The sequence below is a fragment of the Scyliorhinus canicula genome, chromosome 1, assembly GCF_902713615.1.
Source record: "Scyliorhinus canicula chromosome 1, sScyCan1.1, whole genome shotgun sequence".
Lineage (NCBI taxonomy): Eukaryota > Metazoa > Chordata > Chondrichthyes > Carcharhiniformes > Scyliorhinidae > Scyliorhinus > Scyliorhinus canicula.
This window is the reverse complement of record NC_052146.1, coordinates 222,513,693-222,539,338: the sequence shown is the minus strand read 5'-3', so window position 1 is coordinate 222,539,338 and position 25,646 is coordinate 222,513,693. Positions and strand designations below refer to the sequence as shown.

The window sequence follows — 25,646 nt, the reverse complement described above, 5'->3', positions numbered from 1 at the left end:
TCTCCTTTGTTTAAACACAAAACACTAGTATTTGATTTTACCTTCTCACCCTCCATCTGTATTTTAAATTCCACCATATTGTGATCACTCCTTCCGAGAGGATCCCTAACTATGAGATCATGAATCAATCCTGTCTCATTACACAGGACAAGATCTAGGACCGCTTGTTCCCTCGTAGGTTCCATTACATACTGTTCTAGGAAACTATCACGGATACATTCTATAAACTCCTCCTCAAGGTTGCCTTGACCGACCTGGTTAAACCAATCGACATGTAGATTAAAATCCCCCATGATAACTGCTGTACCATTTCTACATACATCAGTTATCTCTTTGTTTATTGCCTGCCCCACCATAACGTTACTATTTGGTGGCCGATAGATTACTCCTATCAGTGACTTTTTCGCCTTACTATTCCTGATTTCCACCCAAATGGATTCAACCTTATCCTCCATAGCACCGATATCATCCCTAACTATTGCCCGGATGTCATCCTTAAATAACAGAGCTACACCACCTCCCTTACCATCCACTCTGTCCTTCCGAATAGTTTGATACCCTCGGATATTTAACTCCCAGTCGTGACCATCCTTTAACCATATTTCAGTAATGGCCACTAAATCATAGTCATTCACGATGATTTGCGCCATCAACTCATTTACTTTATTCCGAATACTACGAGCATTCAGGTAAAGTACACTTATGTTGGTTTTTTTACCTCTGTTTTGAATCTTAACATCTCCAGTTTTACTCCTTTTAGTATTACTGGGCCTATTCACTGAGCTCCCCTCAGTCACTGTACCTTGTACTGTCGCCTTTTTTGATTTTTGACTATGTCTTCTCTGTCTTGCACTTTCCCCCTTACTTCCTTTTGCTTCTGTTTTACTACCTTCCAACTTCCTGCATCGGTTCCCATCTCCCTGCCACATTAGTTTAAACCCTCCCCAACAGCTCTAGCAAACACCCCCCCCTAGGACATCGGTTCCAGTCCTGCCCAGGTGCAGACCGTCCGGTTTGTACTGGTCCCACCTCCCCCAGAACCGGTCCCAATGCCCCAGGAATTTGAATACCTCCCTCTTGCACCATCTCTCGAGCCACACATTCATCCTATCTATCCTGACATTCCTACTCTGACTAGCTCGTGGCACTGGTAGCAATCCTGAGATTACTACCTTTGAGGTCCTACTTTTTAGTTTAACTCCTAACTCCCTGAATTCAGCTTGTAGGACCTCATCCCGTTTTTTATCTATATCGTTGGTGCCTATGTGCACCATGACAGCTGGCTGTTCACCCCCCCCCCCCCCCACGAATGTGTCGCCCCCCCCCCCCCCAAGAATGTCCTGCAGCCGCTCCGAGACATCCTTGACCCTTGCACCAGGGAGGCAACACACCATCCTGGAGTCTCGATTGCGTCCACCTGAATGGATTCAGCTGGATGATTCTCTGATTATAGTGGGCCTCAATATTTCCAAAACCAGGAGTACTGAGCTGAAGCAGGGATGCCGCTGCCATGACATTAAGTTATCACCTGTGATCTCCTGTGCTGTTATGTGGTCAACAAGAAAATAAATATACCTCTTGGTGGTTATCAAAATATAATCCAAAAAAAAAGAAATAAATTGATTTAATGCCAAATTTTGTCAATTAAGTGTCAGCTTTGGCTCAGAGGTAGCCCTGTTGCCTTTGAATCAGAAGGTTGTGTGTTCAAGTCCCATTCCAGCACATTGAGTAGTGTATTACTTGGGGAGTGCTGCATTGTCAGAAGAGTCACCTTTGAGATCCAACGTTAAACCAAAGCTCTCTCTTAGATAGACATAAAAGATCCCTCGGTACTATTTGAAGAAGAGCTGGAGAATCCTCCTGGTATCTTAGTTGATGTTTATCTTATTGCTATTTGTGACACCTAGCTGTGCGCAAATTTGACTGCTGTGTTTTCCTACATCACAATAATGATTGCCCTTCAAAAGTACTTCATTGACTGTTACGTTCCGAGTTTGTGAAAGGCATTGGGCCCAATTTAACGGGACACGTTCTAAGTGCTGTAGCGAGCGTCGTTTCCCGTGAGCTCCTCAATGGCTGCGTTGGCAAACTCCTGACCACTATCAAACTTTGGTGAGTCATTTCTTTGGGCTCTTGCAAGTTCCTCGCCTATTATTTTCATTACTGGGGAGCTGAGCTAACCTCCCAGACCGGTTCCCCGAGATCGGGCTGCCATTCTGAAAGGGTGTCCGATCTGTAGGTGAGCTTGTGGGTCCCTCATATTCTCACCCCCCCCCCCCCCCCCCCCCCCCAACCCACCCATGAACAATGTCACTGCCCACACACATGGGCAATATCCCACACACACTCGAGTGCAGACACCCCGCTATGCCCCCCCCCCCCCCCCCACATGTCAGGCCATCCCACACCCATCACACTTTCCAGGGCTCCCTCACTTGCCCGGACCTCCACCCTTCACCACCCCCCCCCCCGTCCCAAACCTTCCGGAGGCCTCCCCCCATACCCGCCCTTCGCCCCCACCCTCCATAATATCCCCCTCATTCCACCTTTCCCCAGCATCGCTCCCCTCAGGCCCTGACCCATGGCAGTGCCACCTGGGCACACGTGCACTGCTGCCCTGACATCCCAGCAGTGCTCCTGCCAGCCTGGCAGTGCCACCCTAGCACTTTGACAGTACTATAGTGCCAGCTGAGCGGTGCCAAGGTTTCTGGGTGTTGGGGAGAACCTGTGCCACCTTGCCCTATCCCTGACTACCCAAGGGCCGCCATGGCCTGGGAGACCCTTCAAGTGCTGTTCCGTTTGGTCCTCGTTTGTGTGGGCCAGCATTAATCGTCGCTCACGGGACCTCTCGCTGGCGAGTCGGTTCGATCCCAGGAGGCCATTGGATACAACAACATCTTGTTGATGAGATGTAGGTTGGCCTTTAAGTGGTGATTAATGGATTCTCGCCGCACCTAGCCGAGTTCTCGAATGGGAGAAAGCCGGTTCAATCACAAACCACTTTGCGCCTGATCTGCTTTGCGATTTAGGCTGCTCCTATGATTGAACCGGCTTGCATGGATTCTCGCCAGGTGACAAGGCCGTTAAATCACGCCGATTGTCTTAGTCACTTTGCCTTCAAACTGTTTTACATGCATTTTTCTGTACTGCCAAGACAGAAGGGACTTGAAGTAATTTCCCTGAGAGAAGGTAGATCTCAGCTTAGGAAGTCCTGGGGTGCAATGGTGGCACAGTGTTTAGCACTACTGCCTAATGGCGCCGAGGACATGGATTCGATCCCAGCCCAGGGTCACTGTTCATGTATAGTTTGCACATTTTCCCAGTGTCTGCTTGGGTCTCACCCCCACAGCCAAAGATGTGCAGGGTAGGTGGGTTGGCCACGCTAAATTGCCCCTTAATTGGAAAAGAAAATAATTGGGTATTCTTAAGGCTTAGGAAGTCCTGATTAATTACACCCTAACAGTAGATCTAAGGCCTGGAATTCGGTATTTGACCCTAGAGATCACATAAGATCACCTTCTTAGAATTCCAGTTAAGTATGTACAGCCTGCTACTACCTCCAACCTGTATCATTAGCACATTTTAAATTATTATCTGTGAAATGCCTTACCATGGCATGCCAAGGCAGAGGAGCCAACGTTGACATCCCGCTCAGTGTTCTGTGGTGATTTCTGTTTGATGATTTCAGCATGAGAATTTGTCTCTCCCACATTCTGTGCAAATTAATTCGTGGCTGATGTAGTCTCTAACCCACCTTCTGCTTGTGGACACAATGTTTGCGATCAAACGGCCTTGTCACACCCGACTTGGTGATTCGATAAAGCCGTTAAATGATGAGAGAGGCTTCTTGCGAGATTTGTGACGCTCGGAATGCCTTGCAAGATCTAATGAGATCTTGCGAGATGTCACAATCTGTATCTAGTCCACACAAACGTGGACCAGATATAATGGTATCTGGGAGGGTCTCCCTGACCATCAGGTGTCCCCTGGGTGGTCAGGTTCTGACCAAGGTGGTACCCTAGCACTCCTGCCACGCAGGCACCATGGCACTGCAAGTCTGACACCTTGACACTGCCACCTGGGAACCTTGGCAGGGCCACCCAGGGTACCAGGTTGCCCATGCCTGGGGGTGCCCTGCCCTTGTGATAGGGGGTGCTTGAGGACCCCCTAACAGGCAGGTTGATTAAAACAATATCTCCTCCGAAACATTGTAAACAACCCCATGGATATGCCATTGGTGAAATCTAAAGTTTTGAATGTTTAAGATTCCTTCTAGATAAATAAGACAAGCCAGTACAAAACAGCTCCACTCTCAAGATGACAGTTTGCTAATTCTGCAAAACAAAAAACATAGACACTTGATAGGCAAATTCAAATAATAACTGAACTTAACTGACCAGTTCACCAGCTCATCCGTGCACGAAATGAGGTCATTCATGGCGGGGCGATCTCGACTGAGGCCAAAAAGAAGAGTCCCATTTGATAGCAGGGTCGTTCTTGGCGCTGCAGGCGCTGAGAAAAGACCCCACTATATGCACCCAAAACGGGACATTTTTTAGAAGTTAAATCACGCCTAATGAAATTCACTCAGTTGCTAAGAAGTGTGGGTTTCAATGACCCATTCAATCCCCTATCTCTACGGGGGCAGAATGAATGCTGTATGAAGTCCAGGAGTGAAGTATAGCAGAGTTAAATAGAGAGGGGTTGAAAAAGGATAGTCAAAAATAATGAGGGCCAAGTACAGAAGAGAAAAGAAGGAAAGACTGAGTCCGGATTTTCCGACTCCTCGCCTCCTTACCCATTTGAATCTAGCAAGAGAAGAGTGGGAGAAAATGATTAATGGTTTGGCAACTGAGTTGTGAAGGAGACAATGCCATGGCCCTTGTGTTTACTGTGGATTCTCCCGGAGCAGGTTGTGCCATGACAGTTAAAAGAAATGGCAGCACTCATGGAGCAGAAGGAAAGGACAGGGGCACTGTCGGTCTCGAAGTAGTAAAGATCGTCGACGGAAACATTGGAGGTAAGACTCTGAAGGAGAAAAACACAGAAGAGAGGAGTTGAACAATTGCTAAAAATAGAATGTAGAACAAAGAAAGGGAAGATGGACAGCCATTGACCAAAGTAAGCAAATTAGATACACATGAGGGGAGGAATTAAAAGAAATAGAGAATTTGGCAAACAACCTGGAGACAAGAACTAACTTGAAGCTATAATTTTGAAACAAATATATTATTTTGCTATTACTAGACTACCCAATGCAAAATTCGCCATTATGGGTTGGATTTTCTAGTCAGTGACCAGACAATTGTGTCTACTTCACATTGCTGAAAATTGCAGTGTCAAAGAACCAAATTTTCAGGAACATTAACCCAGGTTCTTTTAAGATTATAACATAAATCTTGTGTAGTTAGAGAGACAGCAAAAAATTACTGGACCTTAGCCGACGAAGTTTGGCATAAATGACTGGTAGGTATGCTATCGACTGTTCTCAACTCAAAGGTGCTGAATTCAAATTATCTGATTTTTTTTTTGCCCCTAAATTTGAATTTTGTTACCTTACGATGAATTCAAATTATTAGATAATTAAATTTTTCATTGTAGAAAATAGTTTTAAAATATTAGGAGTAAATTGAAGCTAGTGAGCAAATACACATTCTTTGGCATATATCTAAGAGCTGGGAAGAATTTCATATTATAAATTCTATTGCTAGGGCGGCGCGGTGGGTTAGCACTGCTGCCTCACGACGCTGAGGTCCCAGGTTCGATCCCGGTTCTGGGTCACTTTCCATGTAGAGTTTGCACATTCTCCCCATGTTTGCGTGGGTTTCGCCCCCACAACCCAAACGATGTGCAGGATAGGTGGATTGACCACGCTAAATTGCCCCTTAATTGGAAAAAATTAATTGCTACTCTAAATTTTTTTTAAAATAAAACAAAAAAAAAATTCTATTACTTGCAGCTGCTTTTGATTGGCTGGCATAATGTAGAGCTGAGCTAGTACATATTCTTCCTAGCATATTTGTTCCTAGTCACAATGAGTGTATGTATATCGCTAAGGACTGAGTTGATACTGCCCAGACTCACTTTACACAAGTCATGTGAGTTGCTAAGGCTAGTTTTAGTTTGGAGACCAGCAACTGTGAACTGTTTCCAAGTGTCTACTACATTGGTGGATTGAAGCCTTGGGCACAATTTCTATCAAACGTTAGGTTTAAATGGGATGGATTATCTAAAGGGTACGTAAACTTGGACAGAAATTAGTTCCACTCTATTCCACTTCTTGGTTTGAATTCCACCCAGGTGGGGAGACAAGCAGACAAATCTTCTACCCAACTCCCTACATTGACTTGATATTTCTGGAGGAATTTCTGGTTACTCCTTACAAATTTAGGGTCTTGCATTATGTAAATTCTATCAGGTAGAGAAGTGCCAGTTACTCCACTGAATAGCCTAAGCATTTTATGTTTAGAGGTGTGTCTTTACCTTCCAATATCTAATTATATGATAGACAGTACTCCATTGACATAACAACTATATCCCCTCATGATCTGGACCAGATGTCCATGTATTTCACATATCTTTTGAGTTTTTAAGACAGACTGAGCAAGTATTTGATGAGGCATGATCAGGCATTAAGCAAGTTACTTTATTTCACAATAGAATCAAATTTACAATGCAGAAGGAGGTCATTTAGCCCATCGTTTCTGCACCGGCCCTTGGAAAGAGCACCCTACCCAAGCCCATGCCTCCACCCTATCTCCGTAACCCAGCCTAACCTTTTTGGACACTAAGGGCAATTTAACATGGCCAATCCACCTAACCTGCAAATTTTTAGACTGTGGGAGGAAACTGCCCCAGAGGAAACCCACGCAGACACGGGGAGAACGTGCAAACTCCACAAGGAGAGTCACCCGAGGTCGGAATTGAACCTGGGACCCTGGAGCTGTGAGGCAGCAGTGCTGACCACTGTGCTACCGTGACGCCACATGGCGTGAGAACAGAGGAACAATCGTGATGGGATATGCTTAAGTCAGTCAGTGCAATTTGTCTTTATGTAATATAACAAAATATGCTATGATATCTTGCAAATTGCTTGACTTCAAATAATTTCCTAATTAAAATTTTTAATTCTCATTCTGATTGAGAAAGATATGCCCTGGCAGATTTCTGTTAAAACAAGTTCAGCAGACTGCTCATGCCCCTGTCACTCTTTTTAAAAATGACCTATGTTTACATTCTCAAGATGAAAGCCTATACCATACAATCTCTTCTAATCATGTGGGAACAGGCTTGTCCCAATAGTTTGAGCTGTTTATTGATTGTGGAGACAGGTTAACATTTTTTAAAATGTTTATACTCTTTGAGGAAGCAACATAAAATACTAAATCATACAATTTCAATCACCTTCCATTACAGTTCGACTCCCCGGAGACCGATCATTTTAGATGAGATTTGAATTCCCAGTGACCAACTGCACAATGAGATTTAAAGCTTTTAGACTTGTTCTGTAACAAACAAACCAAAAGCCACACTGACAGTCCACATCCACTCCCAGCTTCTACTGGGTCCAGCGACCATCAATGGCCCTCTCCTTCAGTCCTCTGAAAATTCTCAAACTGACATTCTACAGTAAGGCCTACTTACGTGATTCTTTCTCCTGGGCAAATCTTCCAAATCCTTAAATTGCAGCAGGTTCCTTCTCTTTGACCAATGGGCCAACTTTCCAAAGCGTTTTCTCTCTGTTCTGTTCAAAGTCACTGAGACGATTGTCTATAATAACAAAAACCTGTACCTTTGTTTTCAGCTGTTAAACTGGGATGGACATTTCAATGTTACGCACCGTGGGCCCCGGGTCTCCATTTTAACCAAACCCACAGGTTTGTCAGACGAAACTCATAGCAAATCATACAACTCTCTTCACCATTCCATTTTAGTTTAAATTAAAGAGCCAGTTTAAAACAGAACCCACTTTTAAACCACACATTTGGAACAGACTTGTTTAAAAAATACAACGCTTTAATGTGACAGACTTTGTAAGCAAATCCTTTCTCTGGACTAATAGCCAAAACATCACAAAATGTGAAGACTCAGTGGAGCTTTTGTCAGCTAAGAGCTGGCAAAGAAATTCTTTTTAAGGTTTTGGTAAGATCACAGAAGCTTCACGAAGGCGATTGATTTCCTTTATCCACTGAGTTTATTAATCTGTCGGAAGCTGAGGATTGTGGATGTAACCAAAGTTCATTCGCCTGACAAGATCCTCGAACTTCTAGCAGAAAGGCTGAGACCATTTGCTTGAAATCCCTGTGCCATGTTGGAACTTCAGGTCACTTCGTGTGTCTTCGGTGACCATGTGTGTAGGAAGTGTCCTGGCTGGTTGAGCTTGAGTTTAGGGTTTCTGAGCTTGAGGGGCAGGGGCAGCTAGAGTCACCAAGGAGTCTATGAGGCAGCTGACACATCGGCAAGAAAGTTCAGGATACTGGATAAGATTAGAAAGAGGCAGAATTAGTCTTTGGGGTATGTGACACTTTTAAACTGGTTCTCGGCTCTGGAGACTGCTAGGAGTGACAACATCTTGAAAGTGCAGTCTAGACCATGGCACTAACATGTGAGGAATGTCGCACTGAGAACCAACAAAGCATAAAAATACACTCATTAATGCATAATTAATGCGTAGTTAGGAGATAAATGGGGATTTCTGTAACTGCCATCATGAGTTCTCTGGTGCCAAAGTAAAGGATGTCACAGAGAGGATGCAGGTTGTCAACACACACTGTACCAAAAACATAGAGAGAACAGGTATCGAGGTTCTACGTATGGCCTTGAAGATAGTAATTGCTAAATTACTCCCTGCGCTATGCACCAGTAAGAGTAGAAATGGAAAGATCGGGAGGATCAATGAGTGGCTTGAGGCATTGTTCAGGAGAGGGGATTCTTGGGCAATGGGGCCAGTTCAGGACGGGAGACACCAGTTCACAAAGGGTGGGTTGCACCTCAGCAGTTCTGGAATTAATGTCCTCATGTGGAGGTTCACTAATGTCATTTTGACAGTTTAAACTAAATTGGCAGGGAGAAGAGCCATCTGTCTAGAGAAGTAGAATTGAGGAATAAGGTTCATAAAATAATATGAGTGTTCAATAGTACTTGAGAATGAAGTTGTCCAATATTACATAGGAGCAGACTAAGAAAGATTATAAGGAATACAAAGATAGGTTTAGAATACATGTATGTTAAAGCACAAAGTATGGTGAGTAATGTGAGCTGCAAGGACAAATAGCAATGCGGAAGTATGCTGTTGTAGCAGTAGCAGAAACATGGCTTAAAAATTGTGAGGACTTGGCACTTAATACTCACAGATACAAGGTGTTCAGGAAAGGTAGGAAAGGAGAAAAGGGATGAGAAATGGCAGTACTGATTCGGGATGCCCTTGAGAGGGCATGGACAGAATCCATTTGGTTAGAGTTGAGAAGCAAAAAAGGTATAAAAAAGGATGTTTTCTTTAGGCCTACTAATGGTAGTGAGAGATAGAGGAGCAAAATGTAGAGGAAAATTACAAAGACGTGTAAGAACAATAGTGCGGTAATAATGGGTAACTTTAATTACCCAAATATTGATTGTTATAATAGAGGAAAGGAGGAGCAAGAATGTCTGAAATGTTTTCAGGAAATCATCCTTGACCAGTATGTACCTAATCCAACCAGGAAAGAGGCGTTGCTGGATCTGGTGCTGGTGAATGGATCAAATGGCGTTGGGGGAACATTTGGGTAAGAGTAATCGCTGTATCATAAGGTTTACATCAGTAAGAGTAAGGAACAATCAAAAATAGAATTTCTAAATTGGAAGATGACTAACCTCAATGGGATATCAGGGAATCTAGCTAAGGTAAAATTGAACCAAAGACGGACAGGAAAAACTGGAGATTTTTATTTAAGAAGGAGAAGTTTTTGATCCAAGCTAGGTACATTCCAACAAGAGGGAAAGGTAGAGGAACGAAAGGCAGGATTATTTTGATGACAAGGGAGATGGAGAATAAGATGAAACAAAAGAAAAAGAATATATGATGCATGTCAGCTGAATTCTTCAATCAAGAACCAGGCAAATACAGTAAATTGACAGAGGAAGTGAAAAAAATAAGACTAGCAAAGAGAGAATATGAAAATAAAATGGCAGTTCACGTAAAAGAGAACTTAAAATCTTCTACCAGCATGCAAATAGTAAGAGGTGGGCTGGGACCTATTAAAGACAAAGAAGATAATATATGTTTAGAAGGACAGGGCAAGGCTAGAATACACAATGTGTACTTTGTATTTGTGTTTACAAAGGAAGAGGATGCTGACAAATTATCAGTAGAAGTGATAGATGGAGTGAAAATGATAAGCAGAATGTAATGATTCTTCGAGTGGATAAGTCGCCTAGTCTGGATGGTTTGCATCCCAGATTTGAATGGAGTGGAAATACTGGAAGTGCTTGCCTTAATCTTCCAAACTTCCCTAGATATGGGGGAGGAGTCAGAAGATTAGAAAGTGGCAACTGTAACACCCTTGTTCAAAAATGTGTAAAGATATTCCTAGAAACTGCAGGTGGTCAGTTTAACATCTTAATGGTTAACAAAAGAATTAACAGGCACTTGATAAGATTTGAGTTAATTAAGGAGAGCCAGCACAGACTTGTAAAAAGTAGATTGTGTTGACTAATATAATTGAACTTTTGGTGAATTAACAGAGATGGTTGATGAAAAGAATGCATGGATATTCCCATGGAATCACTTATGCCACAGCAGGAGGTTATTCTGCCCAGAGAGTCTTTCAAAGGGTTATGAATCTGGAATTCATTACGCGAGAGTGCGGTGGATGCTGGGCGTTGAGTAAATTTAAGGAGGAGCTATGTACAGTTTAAATTTGTAATGGGTTGAAGGGTTATGGAGAACGGGCAGGAAAGTGGAGTTGAGGCCAAGAGGAGATCAGCCATGATATTGAATGGCAGAGCGCGCCCGAGAGCTGAATTGCCTACTCCTGCTCCTAGTTCTTATGTTCTTATTAGTTCGTGCCTGCTCCGCAAAAAAAAACTGACCTTATTCCCCTGCCCTTGGCTCTTGGATTAGAAGTGTCAGTGTTATCTAGGATAAACCTTTTGGTTTATAGACAGGAAACAACAGGTTGTGGTAAATGTTGTTTTTCAGGTTGGAGTGTGGTAAACACTGGAGTTCCTCTTGGACTACTTTTTAAAAATAAATATAAAATGACTTGGATATTAGAATACAAAGTAATATTTCAAAATTTGTGGATGGCAAACTGGATGATACCAATTGACTGCAACAGAGCATAATTAGGATGTGGCAGGATGGGCAGACAAGTGGCACATGGAATTCAATGCAGAGAAGTGTGAAATGATGCATTTTGGCAGAAGGGATAGGGAAAGATAATGTGGACTAAATGGCCAAAAGTCTCATGCTGAGCCGAGGTTATAAACGGAGACAAATGGAGCCCAAAGGTACCAGCTCAGACCAGGGTGCCAGTTACCCAAACCCATTTCTGGTATGACCATTTTGGTCAAGGCGGGTTGGTGCCAGCAGGACTTCATGCCTCGGTACAGCAGCCAATTAGGCTCACTAAGACCCTTGTTAAGGGTTGGTAATGGAGGCCAACTGGTTAACCTCCAGTTTTCTGACATTACGGGTGACAGTTCAACAGCCTGGAGGCAGGTACATATGGTCAGGCTGGCATGCCAGCTCTCTAGGTAGGCCTAGCAGCCCTACATGTGTATGCGACCAATGACTTACTGTTAAAGCGATTTCCTCTGCCAAACAGTGGTGATCTATTTTTTCTATTTTTTATTTGAATTTTTGAAATAGGTGCTTTATGTTGAAGTGCTCTCTGTTACTTTCCATTCTTTGCAGCTTGTTGCACCTCTAAATCAGGAAGGCCTTTGATTGGCCCACGTGCTTCGAGAGGTAACTTGCTTCCGTGTCAATTAGGGTTAGGGCTAGTCCCTGTCAGAATTGGTTGCATGATCCCCAAAAACCCCACAGAATTCCACCTCTTGTTTCCAAACACAAAGTGAAAAATCAGCCCAATGGCATAGCTCTAAAGAGTGCACAGGGATGGGGGACATGGGGGTCACGTACATAGATCATTGAAGGAGGCAGGCTATATTGAGAGAGTAATTAGCAAAGTATTATGGATCCTGGGCTTCATAAATGAAGGTATTGAGGACAAAAGGAGGGAAGTTATACTGAACATATAGAACAGTCTGGTAAAACCACAACTAGAGTATTGAAACAATTCTGATCACAACATTAGAAGGATGTGAGGATCCCTGCGAAAGTGGAGAGGAGATTTACCAGAATGGTTCCAGGTATAAGGGATTTTAGCTACAAGATTAGTTTGAAGAAGCTGGATTGTTCTCTTTGAAGGAAAGGAGGTTAAGGGGAGACCTGAAAGAGATGTTCAAGATTGTTGTTGGTTTAGATAAGGGAGATAAAGAAAAGCTATTCCTGTTAGCAGATAGTATAATGACTTAAGAATTTTGACAAAGAGATACAGGGAAGATGTGAAGAAGAACCTGTTTGCACAGTGAGTGGTGGTAGTCTGGAATTTGCCTCCTATAAGGGTGATGGACGATCAGTGGTTTCAAAAGTAAACTGGATGAGCATTTGAGGGAAATAAACTTACAGGGCTACACGGATAGAAGGAAGAAATTAAACTAATTAGATGGCTCTCCAGGTGGGCCAATGGCCTCCTGTACTATTGTAACTCAATTACTTATTCTACCTTCCAATGATTAAATCAGTTGCAAGTGGCAATGCAAATGACAGCGTCAGTGGAATTTAGGAAATGGTCTGAGTCAGTCAATTTGCATATCTATAAAGTTTGTTTCTCTGTGCTCTTTGTCTTTAGTGGCTCCAGTAGTTGCCTCTGGGACAAACTATTTACATCTAGCAGTTTAAACTAAAATAGTGGCAATATAAAAGTAACTTTATAGATAGAGAAGAGAGAGATTAATTGTCAACTTGATGTCTAGGGTTGGTTTGAATTTGTGTCCCAGAGGGGCAGTACATTAAGTCAATGAGCCACTCTTGTGCTTGGAACCGTTATTTTTAAAACTAACTATTGTGTACTAAAAATTGATTACATGCTGCAGGGATCTGAATGATATTTATCTTGATTTATAAGCATCAGAATCTCTTTAAATATGGTATAACCTAAATGTTGCCTTTTGTTAAATCCAAAGTCCATAGTTAAGTGCCTTTTACTGTTCACTCTTATTAAATATTACTCAGTCCTGTTTGTGATGAGCAAAAAAAGGGAGCCTCCCCTTCAGTTCCTGATAGCCTTCAAAGCTGATTTTCCTGCAAGAAGCTCTTTACTATAGAAGCTTTTCTGAATGCATTGAGAGAAAATTGAGTGTTCTGTGTGTCAAGTTGACCTGTGTTGGTCAGGCATCTGTTCAATTGATTTAGTTTAATCACTTAACCATCTGCTACTCATCAGGTTTTATGCCAACAAATTATGAACCAATTAAAGCAATGGGCTGGATTTTTGCCAAGTTAAGATGACTTGGGAGTCCTTTAAAAATGGCATATAGGTCCCGATTCCAAGATTGGTGAACCCCGTTCCCAAGTTTTCAATTTCTAGGAGTGCAGGCAGGTTCAAGTCGTGAGACCAAGCCTTGCACTACCGACCGGGCTGGCTCCATTATGGGGATAAGTATGCCCTCGTCCTTCACAATTTTAATGGAGTCAGGCCAGTTTTCAAAGAGTCATGGCCACATTATGAATTCTTAGCTGAGAGCCCAGAGATCCATTAGAGTACTAAAACACCTGAGCCCCAGGGTTCATTGACATATCTGACTCGATGCTATCAATTTCACAATGTTTATTTATACTTGAGGTTTCAAGCACTTGCAGGTGATGTTGGCCTGGCAATGGCCTGCCTCTTAATCTGAGACTGTCTCTCCTAATTCTAGACACCCCACCAGGAGAAACACCCTGTCAAGCCCTGTTAGAATTTTGTATGTTTGAATGAGGTCACATCTCATTTTTCTAAGCTCTGCAGAATGAAGGCCCAATCTATTTACTCTTTCCTCACAGGACAATCTCTCCATCCCAGGAATTAATTTAGTGAACATTCGTTGCACTCCCTCTATGGGAAGTATATCTTTCCTTCAGTAAGGAGACCAAAATTGCACAAAATGCTCCAGGTATGGTGTCATCAAGGGACTATATAACTGCAGTAAGACATCTTTATTCTTAATCTCAAATCCTCCTGTAATAAAGGCTCACATGCCATTTGCCTACCAATACCTTAATTGTTTGCTGTACCTGCATGTTACCTTTCAGTGACTTATGAATTAGGACACGAGTCCCTTTGAACTTCAACAATTCCCAGCCTATCATCATTTAAGAAATACTCTGTATTTCTGCTTTCCCTTCCGTAGTGGATAACTTCACATTTCTCCGCATTGTATTCTATCTGCCAAATATTTGCCCATTCATTTAGCCTTTCCAAATCTGAAGTGTCTTTGCATCCTCCTCACAACTCACACTTCCACCTAGTTTAGTGTCATCTGCAAACTTGGAAATATTATATTTAATCCCCACATCCAAATCATTGATATCGATTGTGAATAGTTGGGGCCCAAGCACAACTCACAGCCTGCCAACCTGAAAATAACCCATTTATTCCTACTCTCTGTTTTCTATCCGTTAACCAATTCTCATCCAAGCTAGTATGTTCTCCTGAATCCCATGTTCTCTGATTTTGTTTACTAACGTCTTGCAAGGAAACGTATCAAAAGCTTTTTGAAAATCTAAATATACCACATTCACCGGTTCTCCCTTATCTGTTCTGCTGGTTACACCCTCAGAAAACTCCGACAGTTTGTCATGAATCCATGTCATCTGTGTAATCCTATCCCAATTTTTTTAAGTCTCTTGTTATCGCATCCTTTATTATAGATGTAGCGTTTTTCCTACTACTGACATCAGGCTAACAGGTCTTCAGTTCTTTCCTTTCACGCTTTCTCCTTTCACAAGTGGTACATTCGTCACCTTCCAACCTACAAGAACTATTCCAGAGTTGATAGAATTTTGAAAGATGTCCGCCAATGCATCCATTATCTCTGCACAGTAAGAAGTCTTACAACACCAGGTTAAAATCCAACAGATTTGTTTCGAATCACTGGCTTTCGGAGCACTGCTCCTTCCTCAGGTGAGGAAATCTCTGTAGCCACCTCTTTCAGCACTCCGGATCATCAGGTCGAGGGGATTTACCCATTCTAAGTCCCATCAATTTAACTTTTTTAAATTAATATTAATATCTTGTATTTCCTCATTTGCACTAGTCCCTTGATTCTCCATCATTTCTGGGAGATTTTTTAGCATTTTCCTCCTTGAATATAGACACAAGGCATTTGTTCATTTTCTCTGCCTTTACCTTGCTCCTCCTTATAAACTTTGCTTGTTTTGGACCCACGTTTGTTTTTACTAATCTTTTCCTTGGCTTAGGGACGTGAGGAGCCATGGGGGTGTGGTGGGACACAAGGTGGCATGGATGGAGTGTGGGTGTGTGTGACGAGTGAGGGTTGGAGGACTTTCTGTTTTTATTATAACTAGGGCAGAGTTCCACTGCACCGCTTCTGACACAAACTTTTTCCCAGGTCGGCTGGCTGGACTGCTGCCCTGCCTTCTCCCCCCACTTACCCAGCATAATGAAAATTCCTTCCTTGTGGGCATTTTCCCCAAGGTGAGAGGGACGAACTAGAAGTTTCCCAGATCCTGCCACCCGCTCCGAGGTTCCAAATCTACCCAAGGTGAAAGTACAATTAATTATACACCACTTTCTTGGAGTGCAGTTTCTTCATGTTACTTGTATCTAGTTTTAAGAATTGTTATAGTATTCTTACCATATTGTAAACAACTGAAAACTATTTCCAGTTTTACCAGTATGTGACTGCCTGCAATAATCATAGATATTCCAACTGTTTGTGTCTTCAATCGAACTAAAACAGTCCTTGCTGTTAAAAAAAATCCAAAGAAACCGTGCACTTTCCACCATGTAATCTGTAGTTGCCACGCTAGATAATGCAAACTACAATGAAAACCTGCACCCATTTTGAAGTGCAAGGAATCACTGAGTGAAAGAAAAAAATTCTTCTTTCTCTTCTCTCCCAAAATTCATGACTTATATTGAGATGCCATTCTATGAATGTTCCTAACTTCAGTGTAGGACTATATGTGCTCTAGGCTGACGATTCAGTACAATACTGAGAATGCTGCATTGTCAGTGGTGCATATTTTGGATGAGGATTTAAATTGAGGCTCCATCCACCTGTTAAATTGGGCATAAAAGATTGTTTTTGCTTAGCAACTGTTGTATACCACTCTGCCACCCCCTCCCCCTCCTAACAGTGCCACCAAATCAGATCTTCATTCATTCAGTTGCTGTATGAGAATTGGTCTCTACATTTGCCAAAGGAACATAGATTACACTTGAAAAGTAATCAGTTGGTTGTGAAGTGCTTTGGGACAATACAAAGAATAAAAAGACACCATATTATTTTATATTATTAAAGCAAGTTGTTTCCTTGCTTTCAAAAAGGGATTCTCCATATATGAGCATGGTCTGAATGTTGGGGTATCACTATCTTTAAATAGAAGTTAATAGATTATAGTCAGAACTGCTTGCTGATTAGTCCCCCGTAATTCAAAAACTGTAAGTAGGTTAGACTCCTGTTGAGGTCAGTTGATTCTAGGGCCAGGCCAGAATATTATAGATACGAGTGTCCCAAATCATGCACTACATGTCCACAAAGATATGTAGTAATCTTGTTCCAATTATTTCCCTTGTTTTCTCTCTTCTTGGTGGAGATGCTGGTTCATGCTGTCATACGTTTCTATAATTGCCAGCAAACCTCCAGTATTTCTATCTTTTTGTGAACGCCTGAATGTTGAGTGTCAACAGGCTAGTTACCCAGGGAGAGCATCAGAGCCAAGGCAAATCCTTCATTCACCAACGTCTACTTTCCTGTGCTTTCCAGCGGGGATCACTGAATAGCAATCAAGACTTGGAGCCCTGGTGAATCTTTTTTCCTGCTGAGGACAAATCTTGTTTCCCAACTCTTGTCCCAGCTGAGGTCATGTAGCCAACATAGATCAGAGAATCAAAAAAGGGTGTCTTCTGGTATGTATAGCTTAGCACTACACCGGCAGTGCCTTTATTCATTAAGCCATCGGGGCATCACATTTTTACTGCTGCAACTAATATGCTATTGAAGTCTTAAAAGGCACTTCTTATGTAAAGTAAATGAATCCACAACTAAAATGTTGCAACTTCAAAGAATGTTGCCTTTTCTGCTTTGTGCAAGCTGCCATCAACCGGGATTAAATATAACTTGTCAAAATATTTAATTTAGTTGGGTATAGCCTGTAAAGATTTATGGAATAATGTAATAGTTCCACACACTTAGTTCAGAATATTAAAACACTGCACATTTAGAAAAGGCATGCTGTGGGAAAATTATCATGGAGAGCGATTCCACGGTTATTAATTGTATAGAGCATCTAGGAATTTAATAGATAACTCTGGTTCACCCCAATGAAATACTTTCCATTTTAATCTTTGTGGTAATTCAGCCATTTGAAGCTTGCATTTTACTTTGCTCTAATCTAACATACATCCATTTTTATTTGAAGCTACAGTCTGTAAGAAGTGTTTTTATGGTGATACAAATAATATCAACTTCTCTTCAAATGCAAATGTGCACAAAATAGCCATTACCTGAGTAAACTGGAGGTTTATACAATTATTGAAGGGCAGCATGGTGGCACAGTGGTTAGGGTTAGGGCATTGCTGTCTCACAGCTCCAGGGTCCTAGGTTCAATTCCTGCCTCGGGTGACTGTCCTTGAGGAGTTTGCTCGTTCTCCCCGTGTCTACGTGGGTCACATCCGGGTGCCTCCCACAGTCCAAAATGTGCAGATTAGGTGGATTGGCCATGCTAAATTGCCCCTTAGTGTCCAAAAAGGTTAGGTTGGATTATGGGGATAGGGTGGAGGCGTGGGCTTAAGTAGAGTGCTCTTTCCATGGGCTGGTGCAGACTCGATGGGCCGAATGGCCTCCTTCAGCACAGTAAATTCTAGAATCTCTGAAAAGACTTAAGATTAAGCTCCACTGGTTGTAGTAATTAAGGAACTTTGATGTTCGTGCAGATAAACTGTTGTACATTTCAGATGGCATCCTTCAATTGTTCTGGTAGTAAGCATTAAAACAATGAGATGAAGGGAAACTGCTATATATGACAATGAGCTGCTTTAAAGTTGAGTGCGGTATAGTGGGAAACCCAAAGAAGAAATAATGTTTATTACTTTCAGCACTAGAAAATTAGCTATCTTATTTTTTAACCCCTATAGGTCTGGTTTAGCACAGTGGGCTAAACAGCTGGCTTGTAACACAGAACGAGGCAGCAGCGTGGGTTCAATTCCCATACCGGCCTCCCCGAACAGGTGCCAGAATGTGGCGACTAGGAGCTTTTCACAGTAACTTCATTAAAGCCTACTTGTGACAATAAGCGAGTATTATTATTATTTTTAAAGTTATTAGAACATCATGTGAAATTACAATGACCTGTTTACTCTTTGTAGTCTAAGCCCTATCCTGGATGCTCAGCCTAAGCATCCTATTATACAGAAATGTTTATCTTACTGAGATATTTTGTACCCAAATGTGCAGACCGTATAAGCTCCTCCATATATGTATGCAAGTTTATATAATCACAAACTCATAGAAAACTTGCAGCACAGGCAGTCATTCAGCCCTTCATCCATTCTGTTAGCTCTTCGAGCAGTCATTCTACGCCCCATATCACCACTTTTTAGCCATAATCCTCTAAGTATTTCATATTGGACTATCTGTCCAGCTACCGTTGAAATTATTTATGGTATCTGCTTCTATCTTCTTTTCAACCAGAACATTCCAGACTCCAACAACTCTGAATGATTGTTAATGGCTTTGGCTATTGACCCATGCACCAGATGGGAATAGATTTATTTACCTAATCGATTAAAACTTATCATCGGAAAACTCTGTAATGTATTGAGTCATGTTGTAACCATTTCTGTTTAATGGAGAATAATCCTAACTTTAGCACCCCCCTTGCCATAATTAAAGTCCCTCCTTCCCTGGTAATCTCCTCTGTTACTTTTTAAAGCCTTTATGTCTTTCGTGAAATGTAGTGCCCAGAATTTCCCAGCAATATGCCAACTGACGGAGGATCAATAATGTTCTTAAAAGTTGTTTCTTTCTTTGTTAAACATATTACATATTGCAGTGTTCTTTTTCTACTTTTTACGTGTGATACCATTAACCTGAAGATATTCGGGAGGTGCTCCTCTTAACTGTGACAGTATGTGTGGGAAGATCTCTTAAAATACTGCACAGGCAATTACTTGACAGAGGGTTGACAAACTTGTAAAGTTTATGAATAATCCAATTTTCACTCAAGGTGATGCAAGAGATTATCTTGTATTTATTTTGTAGCTAGACAATCGTATAGGTAAAAATCTTAAGAGATAGAGCTACCTGTAATGGAAAGGCTCTGCAGGTTTACAAGCAATCTGGAAAAATTACAACATCTGAAGTATTTATCAAGGCGTATTTAATATTCATTTATTATTAATAGAGGTAAATACAATAGTGCCTTAATGCCAGAGGCAGGTAGCGTTTTTACACACATTCAAGGGCATTGTGTTGAAGACGAGCATTGTGGTGGTTAAGTAATCTTTGCTTATACTAAACTGCCCAAGCAGAATAAATCACCATTACTCATTAGGGATGAAATTTGTTTCTGCAGCATCGCAGACTTAAGTATATTCCTCAGGGGCAGATAGGACACCAGGCAAGAGGCAGAGATAGCCAAGCAAGTTTCTTCCCCATTGTGTCTAACCAGGGATTGGGGAAAAATGCTACGATTAAATTATTGAAATTTGTTGCAATTTATGTGCTCATTTTTGTATAATTTTTCACCAGCTTTTCAGTTTGATTAACTTTTATGCTGAAGTCAGATGCTGTGATTTTAGCTCCTAATAAGTGCTTAAGCTTCTGCCATATCTCAGTAACTGTTCAAGTTTAATTTGAGTTCCGTCCACCCCACCCCCAACTAATGAACCCAGCATATTGGTGTCCAATCTATATCCATAACAAATCCTGATGTGTAAACATTTCTGCAAGGTGAAATGTTTTGTATGATACAGGTTGTTGTCTCCTGATGATAAACATAGCATTTGACATTAATTTAATATATTAATTAGTACTGGCAAGAAAGATTTTTGGTTTTCAGTCTGGACACCAATTTTGGCAGGAACGAACCAAACGTCAAAATGCATCAGATTTCTGGGTATTTTTTAAGTCAATGTCCATATTTTAACCTGTTGGTAGAGAAACATCCCAGTCATATTTTAAAAAATCATTATATAAATAGCTGTTGGAGTAGGCCATTTGGGTTTACAAAGTTGCCCCACCATTCAACAAGATTATGGCTGATTTTCTATCTCAGTTTCCCTTCCTGCACTATCCTCATATCCCTTAATTCCCTTTGTACCTAAAAAATTATCAACCTTTATCTTGAATATACTCAACATCGAAGCTTCCACAGCTTTTGGGAATGGAAAATTCCAAAAATGCACAACCGTTTGTGAAACGAAATTGCTCCTCATCTCAGTCTTAAATGGTCTACTTCTATTCTGAGATTTTGACCCCATGCTCTAGATTTCCGAGTTAGGGAATCTGGATTTCATTTTGGATATTTGATTAGACATGCAAATACAAATTATCCGATTAGACAATAACATTTTCATTAACCTGCTAACAGTGAAGTTGTTGCAGGTTTTGTGGTAAGTACTCGGTTTCTGCCAATGGAAGCTCTCAATGTAGCATGCAAGTAGAGTTCGCCTTTGTGACTGAAAATTAGTCGCAAAGCATTTTAGTTCACTTCACAGAGATTTAACAAATTTTCTTCACTTGAGAGATCTTGCACTTTTGGAATTTCTTCCTATAAATGTGTTCTTTAAGTGCCTCCTTTAAAGAAAAGTAGTAATTTGAAATTAATAATTAAGTGGTTAAGTATCTGCAGCTTTAAAGCTCTAATATTTCAAGTATTGTTTCAAGATTTAAAGTCTTTATTCTGCTTCGAAGTCTCAGTTGCCCAACACATTAATAGTTGTCACGTCAGTTGATTGTAATGTAAAGAAAGGTTGTAAAGGAGTCAAAGCTGATTTAAATGGAGATCAGTTATACATCTCCGTTTTTTCAAGCATAGAGACACTTCATAACAGGCTGGAACGAGAACAACTTGTTTCAATTTTTTTTTGTTTTAGGTAATTATGCCAGACCGCCAAATTATGGTGCCGTTCCGAACACCAACTACAGTGGTCCAGGTCCAGGCATTGGTAACAGCATGAGTATGAATGTGAGCAACCAGATGCATGGTCAGGGTCCAGCTCAGCCTTGCAGTAACATGACAGTGGGGAGGATGCCATCATCAGGGATGTCGAACTGGCCGTACTCTGGCAACATGGGTAACATGACCCCAAACTCTCCAAACATGTCACAGCAGGTTGGCGCAGGGATGGGTCCACCGATGGCAACCGTAAATCGCAAGGCACAGGAGGCTGCTGCTGCAGTGATGCAGGCTGCAGCAAACTCTGCTCAAAACAGGTATGCAAAAAATACTAGAACCAGAATCTGTATACTTTTTACATAACTGTTCTAATGAAGTCGGCGTTAATGAAAACAGATAAATTCTGTCTTAAGAATACCAATTCCTATATATGTGGCTGATTTTATTTAGTCAAAATGACGTTTGGTAGTACATTGAAAAACTAACTTTAATTTTAAAAGACTGATCATTTAAATGTACTTCATTAGCTATTAAATTTGACTAAATATCATGTGGAATTGCGGGGGGGGGGGGGAAACAATTTAATAGTGCTGTAAAATATACAAATGGACTGATTTAAGTTGGTTTGGTCACTCAAGTATTTCCAATCTCAGCTCCACACGGAAGATTGCGAATTTTTGTCTCGATTTCAATGTTTCTCTGTTTTATCAGCTCCCAACTGGAACACTGTGCAGTGTATTGAGATACTTTACTTGGAAGGAAAAACAGATCTAGTCTGCCATGCATTTAAGTTATTCTCTTTCTCGGGTGTTCCTGGAACAATATTGTTATTTTAGAAACTTGATTTCACAGCTTTGCGTAGGAAAAGGGAGACTGAAAATATAAACCCAAAGTCATAATTTCCCTTGATTTACTTTGTTCTCCTGGTGCCTCAAACTTCTGAGGAAGGTTGATATTTGAAAGAATGTCGCAAGAAACTTTGCACAGGCAACTTGTTTGCCCTCCAAATAAATTTATCTCAACAACATTAATAGTGACTGATTAAAAATTATTTTTTGACTATATGCAGAAATGCCACATAAATTATGTCACACTGTGTTGTGACATTCCATTCAAATAGTCATGTAGTTTAAATTTCCGACTGGGTGTTTTCTGAACCGAAAGATAAAGTTGCAGAAACTTTTTCTGTTGTAGGTCACTCACCTCCATACGTTGCTCTTTATAACCTATACACACCAGACTCTCCATTTTGTCAACCTCAGCATAATGAAAATTCCCTTATCTTAACTGCTATTTCCATTTGCTTTGTAAGTATTACAGATGAAAATATGTGCTTCTTAAAAATATATCCATTCTGGTGGCAAATGATGGCAGAATCTCCTAAGCATTTCCCATGATTCATTGTTGACCAGAAATGTTCTCTGCTTAGAAACTGTTCTAAATCATCTGTACTAGACTTTTGGATAAGCACATGCTTACATACATTGTGATAGATTTGAACAAAAAGCAACCATGGGACTCCCAGCTCAGAATATCTGATTAGAATTAACCCAGTAACCGCAAAACCCCAGAAAATGTTAATTTTCACATTAAAAACCTTTTGCTTCACCTTCAACTCTTACCTTTGTGCAAGGAAATAACTCGATCATTATGGAAGATTTAATATTCACTTGCTACGTTTGTTTGCTCCCTTTCCTTTCTCTATGACTTTCCCCCCATGTTTTGCAGAGGGTCGCCACAATCATGGTTCTTCACCTTCATATCAACCACCATTTATTTTGGATTTAGCAGGTGGTTTTATGGCCAGATGTTCTTCCTGCTGCCAACCCCACCCCAAAAATCCAGGCTGGGGACCGATAGACTCTGGCTTGCCCCAAACTACTGACCTCTCATAGCCAACAAGTTCTGAAGTGGGACGTGAACTTGGGGCCTTCCAGCTCAGAGCCATCCACTGAGCCACTCCAGCTCCCATATTTTTTTTTAAATTTCCAATTAAGGGGAAATTTAGCATGGCCAATCCACCTCCCCTGCATACCTTTGGGTTGTGAGGGTGAGACCCATGCAGACATGAGGAGAATGTGCAAATTCCACACAGACAGTGACCCGGGGTCAGGATTGAACCTGGTCCTCAGCGCCATGAGGCAGCAGTGCTCAGCACTGCGCTACTGTGCCACCTTTCTGCTCCCATATTCAAAATATTTCTAATAATCTGGATTTCCAAGCTCTTGTTTTTTTTTATGAGGTAAACAGCAAACTTGGGCTGATTTGTGAACAAATCCTATTCTGAGGATGTCAACATATATTTAGTTACAAGGATGAACTGTGTTCAGTTAGCATTTAATCCAAAGAAATTAATAGTTTAATATCAGATGAGATTGGATGGCTGACATAGCTCAAATAGTTGTTAATCATTGTTAATTGTTAGTTTCCCGTCCTGCCGCTCGATGAACATGGATTTTCATTGGGTAGGTGGGAGCCAAAATTGGACTACAAACGTCAAATCGTTCTCCATGCAGGAGCAGACAAGGAATGCCATTGAAGTAGGTTGTGATGACCCTGTATTCCACTTACATTGGAATGCATGACACTAAATAACTTATGCGTTCAAACAACAAATCTTAAATTAGTAGAAAATTGACAAACCCTCCCCCCCCCCCCCCCCCCCCCCCCACCATTCCTTGACACTTAGCTCAATTGAAGGTAGCTGTCTCACTTGCATATTTTGTTGGTCTCACATTGTGTTGTAAGTAAAATGCATTATAATGGACACTGATCATTTCCGTACCCTTTTTGGTTTAATATTTTAAATATTATTTCATCCCCTTTTCACCAGCTTTCTACTTCTACACTATTATTTGTTGAATGATGTCAGACTGTGGGCTTGTACAATCTACTTGTTGGCTCATAGGGACTGTACAAGGCAGGAAGCATAACTCTTTTTCCCTTTCCCAAATAGTGCACCATGTCACAATTCAGATCACCACAAAATCTTGATCTTCTGAATTGTAAGAACTAATGGTATCAGTACAGCTGCATAATGGCTAAAATATAACCGAATAGTATCGATTTAGTAGGTTTGCAATCAATTTGATGCTGTTTTTTTTTACCAAGTAGGGGTTCAGTTCTAATAAAGAGAGTCGAAAGAGTAGGAATAACACTTCTCTGAAACAAAATTTTTGGGGTTGGTCATTATTCAGTGACAGAAGATTAAAATAATTTTCTTCAGCAATATTAAATGTTGTTAATAAAGTGGTTTCATGAGCACAGTTGTTTGCTTGAAGCAGCCCTTCAATATAGTTCCAATTCTGTTCGAAGATGTTGCTTTACACTGGATCATGTCCACGGTGTTTTTTTGCAGTTACATTGAACAATTGTTTTCCATGTGAGAAATGATATGTAACTATTAGTGTAACATTTTGCTCCCACAGTTATGCAGTTTTATGATTATTAGCAGCATTGGTTTGAATGTTTAATGAGCTGACTATTGATGTACATAATATAAGTTACGTATGTTTAATGGGGATGGTACAATGTATCAGTAATGAAGGCACTGCATTGTTTGATTTGTCCAAAATGTGTTTTTTTAAGATGTTTGCTGCATCCTTGTTCACTGGTTAGCAGACAGTGTTACAAAATGGAATTTCAAATTATGAACAGTGTAATTTGGGAGCTAAACAGGTCAATTAATCACATACGAGTTTAAATCTCATTTGGGGCTCTATTATGGCCAGTGATTAATTGCTAATTTTTTGTTGTGTCTCCTATTGGGCAGTTTTAGATTGTGACTGTCTTATGGTTCCCTTTCAGCTATATGAGCTGTGTAGGTTAGTGGCTCAGCTGGCGTTGTGAGGGCTGAAAAAATATTAAACTAACAAACATAAAGTAGACATTCCGCCATTGCAGATCAGAAACAACCCCAGTGCCATACCACTGTAAAACGTGTAAGAGTTGCTTTTTCCATAACTTAATCCTCTTTAAATTGTCATTATTCATATTTGAATACACATCTTATAAATTGAGTTGACATTAAACATATTGAATTCTCTTCTGTTAACTATTTCACATTTTAAAATAATATTTATTGATGTCTGGAAATATGCAATTAGCAGTTTTCACAAATTAAGCAAATTGTACTTCCATGAAAGCACGAGTACGGAGCATCAAATCAGCAAATAAAAATTAATAAAAAATGTTAAACTGTGCAGTGAAGTGATTAAAATTAAGATAAACAACTTCTTTTCTGGTTGAAATATTTGTG

The 25,646-nt window shown here is 40.9% G+C and overlaps 1 protein-coding gene across 1 annotated transcript in view; it reads left to right on the top strand.

Moving 5' to 3' along the window:
- arid1b (AT rich interactive domain 1B (SWI1-like)) overlaps window positions 1-25,646 on the top strand; it is a 633,019-nt gene that overhangs the window by 464,725 nt on the left and 142,648 nt on the right. The window contains exon 9 of the mRNA XM_038808360.1: window positions 21,366-21,705. Within this exon, the coding sequence (XP_038664288.1) occupies window positions 21,366-21,705 (340 nt within the window). The remainder of the gene's footprint in view (window positions 1-21,365; window positions 21,706-25,646) is intronic.